The sequence below is a fragment of the Rhinopithecus bieti genome, unplaced genomic scaffold (assembly GCF_001698545.2).
Source record: "Rhinopithecus bieti isolate Rb0 unplaced genomic scaffold, ASM169854v2 scaffold_61590, whole genome shotgun sequence".
Taxonomy (NCBI): domain Eukaryota; kingdom Metazoa; phylum Chordata; class Mammalia; order Primates; family Cercopithecidae; genus Rhinopithecus; species Rhinopithecus bieti.
In genome coordinates this window covers 224,470-229,614 of record NW_016823353.1, presented here as the reverse complement: position 1 = coordinate 229,614, position 5,145 = coordinate 224,470, and the positions used below count along the sequence as shown (strand labels likewise).

General features: G+C 43.7%; 1 protein-coding gene across 2 annotated transcripts in view; it reads left to right on the top strand.

Annotated features, from left to right (window-relative positions):
- Positions 1–3,376, top strand: part of LOC108521503 (lysozyme g-like protein 2) — a 12,267-nt gene extending 8,891 nt beyond the window's left edge. For both annotated transcript variants that reach the window (XM_017861358.1, XM_017861359.1), the window contains exons 4-6: positions 170–366; positions 1,501–1,639; positions 3,140–3,376. In XM_017861358.1, coding sequence (XP_017716847.1) covers positions 170–366; positions 1,501–1,639; positions 3,140–3,258 — 455 coding nt within the window. In that variant the 3' untranslated portion in view covers positions 3,259–3,376. The remainder of the gene's footprint in view (positions 1–169; positions 367–1,500; positions 1,640–3,139) is intronic.
- The last annotated feature ends 1,769 nt before the right edge of the window (positions 3,377–5,145 follow it).

The following is a 5,145-nucleotide window of genomic DNA, read 5'->3' as shown; positions in this document are numbered from 1 at the left end:
CTTTTTTTTTTTTTTTTTTTGAGTTGGGCTCTCGCTATGATGCCCAGGCTGGTTTCGAACTCCTCCTGGGTTCAAGCGATCCTCCTGTTTTAGCCTCCTGAGTAGCAGGGACTGACTTCGGGCACACACTACCATGCCCAGAAAAACAGTTTCTTTTCTATTGATGTAGGGATCCGTGGTTCTGAAATGTTTGCTGAGATGGATCTGAGGGCCATAAAACCTTACCAGACTCTGATCAAAGAAGTCGGGCAGAGACATTGTGTGGACCCTGCTGTCATTGCAGCCATCATCTCCCGGGAGAGTCATGGCGGATCTGTCCTGCAAGATGGCTGGGACCACAGGGGGCTTAAATTTGGCTTGATGCAGGTATTTAGCTAGAAACTTTCTATCAGCCCCACTTCATCCCTCCTCGCAGAAGCTCAGCCTCAACTAGAAATCCATTTGCAGTGCTTCCAAACCCCAAAATACCCTGGCATCTGGCTACAGGTACTTCAGCATAATTTTTTTCTTTTCTTTTTTTTTTGGGATGGAGTTTCACTCTTGTTGCCCAGGCTGGAGTGCAATGGCATGATCTCGGCTCACTGCAACCTCCACTCCCGGGTTCAAGTGATTCTCCTGCCTCAGCCTCCTAAGTAGCTGAGATTACAGGCACACGCCACCATGCCTAGCTAATTTTTTGTATTTTTAGTAGAGACGGGATTTCACCTTGTTGGCCAGGCTGGTCTTGAACTCCTGACCTCAGGTGATCCGCCCACCTCAGTCTCCCAAAGTGCTGGGATTACAAGTGTGAGCCACTGCGCCCGGCCACTCCAGCATAATTTGATCTGGGATTCCTGTAACACATCTTTTTATGTCATTCAAGGCTTATTCATTACTAGATATCCTTTAAAAAGTATTTTAAGAGTTTCATAACTACAATTTTGTGATAAATAATATGTAATACACTAAAACTGAGAAAATCTTATAAACAGCACTATTATTACAGGTGTCCTCTTGGGGTTTGTGAAGCAGTACATTTCATCCATGTGGATCAAAACATGGTATAATTGAGCTCTACTTGAAACAACTTGTTCCTTTGGGTAAACTGGAGGAAGGGGATCCAAATTATCTGGTATTTGCTTCCAGGCTCTATTTTAAATTGTCTGCAGAAATACAGACTTCTGGCCTTCCCAGTTAGAAACAAATTTTTGACTGAATTAGCTAGATAATTATTTCTTACTATAAATGTGTAGACTTTAGGTGTTATTTGTTTCAAAACAACTTTAACATTTTTTTTTTTTTGTATATTAGAATGTTTAGCTAAAACTATGCCATGTCCATTTCTCCAAAACCTTACTTTGTTTCTCTGACTCTCATCTCTATGAAAGAAAGAACAATAGAATTGACTCTTTGGGGATAAAGGCCGGTATCTACGACTTGAATACCAGGAGAGGAAATTAGGAATGGCAGAAAAATGTGTTACCTCATCCAGATGCTGACTTTATTATCTGAATTTTCTAGCTTGATAAACAAACATACCACCCTGTTGGTGCTTGGGACAGCAAAGAACATCTTTCACAGGCCACTGGGATTCTAACAGAGAGATTTAAGGCAATCCAGAAAAAATTCCCCACGTGGAGTGCTGCTCAGCACCTCAGAGGTAGGCTGTATTCTGAGCACTTTGTTTAGATAAGCAATGAATAAGACCACTCAAGGCTAGTGTGACCCGAGACTCCTTGGGAGCATTTCCATGGGGTCAGCAGTGGCCCTGGGAGGAGCTGTCTAGAGGCTGCATTCGCATTCTCTGAACCACAGAGTTACTTTGAGTGGTCCTCCATCCTCAACCTCCATTTCCCCTTCTGCATAACATTGGGGTGCTTATTCATTGCTTATTGAGCTATTGAGCGATACCTTGAAACATAGTGACACGTGTTTCTACAAAAAAAAAAAAAAGAAAAAGTAGCTGGGCATGGTGACACACTCCAGTCCCAGTACTCAGGAGGCTGAGCCAGGAGGACTGCTTGTGCCTGGGAGGTTGAGGCTGCAGTGAGCATTGACTACATCACTGTACTCCAGCCTGAGAGACAGAGTGAGACCCCATCTCTCAAAAACACACACACACACACACACACACACACACACATATATATGTATATGTTTGCATACCTCTCATAGGTTTTTTCCTGTTATAAGAAACTGTTAACAACTTTCCAAATTGTCTGAACAATTTTATTCTGTGAGTATTCTCAGGACTTCAGGTGCTACGTATCCAAGTGGAAATCGCTGCTTGGCTGATCACAGACCCCCTCAAATTCAGCATCTCCCAGATGGAATTAACTCACTAACCTCCCACTATACATTTGCTCTTTCTTCTGCATTTTATGTGTCTTGGAGGCACCATAACACAGCCAGTCATCACAGCCTGAAAACCAGATTGCTTTCTTAGGCTCTCTGGTTCCTTCTCTCTTCACACCCAACCACATCAATTCCTGTTAGGTTTACCCCCTATCTGCCCATGTTATGTTCTCCACACTCTAATGGCCTTAATCAGAACAGATTCTAGTCTCGACTTCAAGGTCCTTGAAGGCAGGGATCATGACCAGGCATCTTTTTCTCTGGATATCAGAGCAGAGCGCAATTATGTTAAACACATACATAACTACTAAAGATAAAATTCTAGGGTAAAATAGCATACACACGCATATGTACACGTACCCAAAGAAATAAGTGTGTCTTGGGTACCTTGTAGTTAGTGAGGGATCTCTCCTGGCACATAGTAGGTGCTTGAAAACACTTCCTGAATGAATAAATGAGTGAGTGAATAGATGAGTGATTTATTGTATAAATGAGAGAATGTTACAAGCATTTTCAGCAGAGGATGTACTGGGGGTCTAGTTCTGCCAGGCCTGGATTACATAAAAAAGCAAATCTGATTTTGCAACAAGAAAACCAAAGACTTTGGAAAAGAGAAAGAAAGCAATCTGGAATTTTCCCAGTGATTCTTGGGGTAGCGTGTCCTTTCAGAAAGGGAGAGAGAGGGAGGAGGATTTGGGACTGCCTGCTTTGGAAGATTTGCCTGGAGAGCTAACATCTTGGCAATGCTCATTGCTTATTTCTACTGAAAGTTAATATTTGAGCCTAACTCTGTGTTTCATTTCAGGTGGTCTCTCAGCTTTTAAGTCAGGAATTGAAGCGATTGCCACCCTGGAGGACATAAACAATGACTTCGTCAACGATATCATTGCCCGAGCTAAGTTCTATAAAAGACAAAGCTTCTAGGCAAAGTTCTGTGGGTGGGCCAGGCTGGCAGAGTACTCAGATGGCCGCCTTTGAGAGTTTTACGTGAATGTGCTGTATTCAACACTGGCAAAGAAATCATTAAAATCATGAAAGAAAATTCATTTTCCAATTTTCTGAATGAAAATAAGAATTGAAAAAAGGAAAGAAAAATAAAAGAAATCCATCCAGTTCACAATATGCTTCCCAGGAAATGGATATATATAATTACTTGGTAGTAAATGTGAGTATCATGGCAAGTGGCCCCTACGTATTCCAGCCAGGCTTCATTTTAGCCCGTGATTCCAATGCCCACCTACTCCCTGTCTACCAGAATTGATAACAAGTTAAGTAAGCCTCACCCAAGCCTTTGTCCTTTCCCCAGTATCTGCCCAACCCACTTGGGCTTTGCTTAGGAGAAGTTCCTGACTTGTAGGCCAGCCAACCCATGGGACAAGGAGGAAACAGGGATGGAATTCTAGCTGCATAGGAAACTGAGAGCCAACTGAGTTCGTGAAGCTGTCATTCAAGCTACATACACCAAGTCCTTCAAACCCACAGCAACCTCCTGTGTTTCCTTTTGTTTGTGAAGATCCAGGGACTGGCTTTTCTTATTTTTAGGAGTTGCTGCCACACACTTTCTTTCACGGGGTCCACCCCTCACAAAACATGGCTGAAGATAAGCATGTAGGACCCAAATCAATCATGGTTCTTTGGTTGCAAGCAAAAGTAACCACTTATAGAAATTTTAAGCAATACAAGGAAATTACTGGAAGGCTAACAGAACCAACTGAGAAGGTCAAGGCGATGAAGAGACCCCAGGCAACTCTGGGGTCTGGGTAGCAGGAATGGGTTAACCATACTTTACAGCATCCCCAGTAAGTGAATGAATTAGCACCTCACCAATCTCCTCACACATGTACTCCAAACACCTTTTCTGATTACGTCGTCATTCTGCGTCACTTTCCTAGTGCCAGGAGAGGCTCGGAGCTATTTATCTTGGTCACATATACACCTTCCCCTTGGCTATTTTGCTACCTTGGTCTTGCTCACACTACCCACAACGGAGAAGAGACAACTCTCTGGAAGGAAACTGTGTGCTGTTTGTGGCCTTAACTTCCATAGTCGGGAGAGGACACAAGTGATAACATGTTGGAGTGTAAAGTGGACTCGTGATGATGTGGCCCTGCTGGGCCTTTAACTCCCTTTGGAGATGTTCAATGAATGTTTCAGTCCGTCACTTCTGTTTCTGAGAAGGAATCAAAATCAGACTCACCTGCCTCGGAGCCCCCTTGGAGAAAGCCGAGTAAATCCTTCTTTGCCCGCTGACCTCTCAACCCAGCCTGAAGATTTGACCCAGGCAGAACCAGGAATCCTTGTTTCACTGGGCAGACCAATGGTCAGTTTGTGTGGCGGCCCCTCAGCAGGTAGGCCGGCAGCTTGTATGGCTGGTTGAGGCCCGTGCTGTACCAGGTGTTAAATATTTGTATTATCCTCTCTGCGTGTGGGCCATCCAGGATGCCCTTCAGATGTTCACTTTGCTCGGGAATGACTTATTTTGGGCTTTCCCTCATATGCATCAATTTCATCTAATCACTAGCCCCTTCAATGTCACTACTGAAACAATAAAGTACATCTAGATGAAATCGCTTTCAGGTAATTTGAAAAACAAGAAATAGTACGCTCGCGTGTTCCCCGAATGTATTCCCCCAGTGTTCTCTTTATGACTAGGAAGCCGAGAGATGTCCTGTGGGAGACCTCACATTCAAGTCGTCTTAGTTTGATTCCCCAGAAGCAGAACTTGAGGCAAGGATTCCAGTGTGGGTAGTTTATTTTGGAACGCTGGTATGAGGTGGCTGGATGATACAGGGACAGTAGGACAGCCAATAA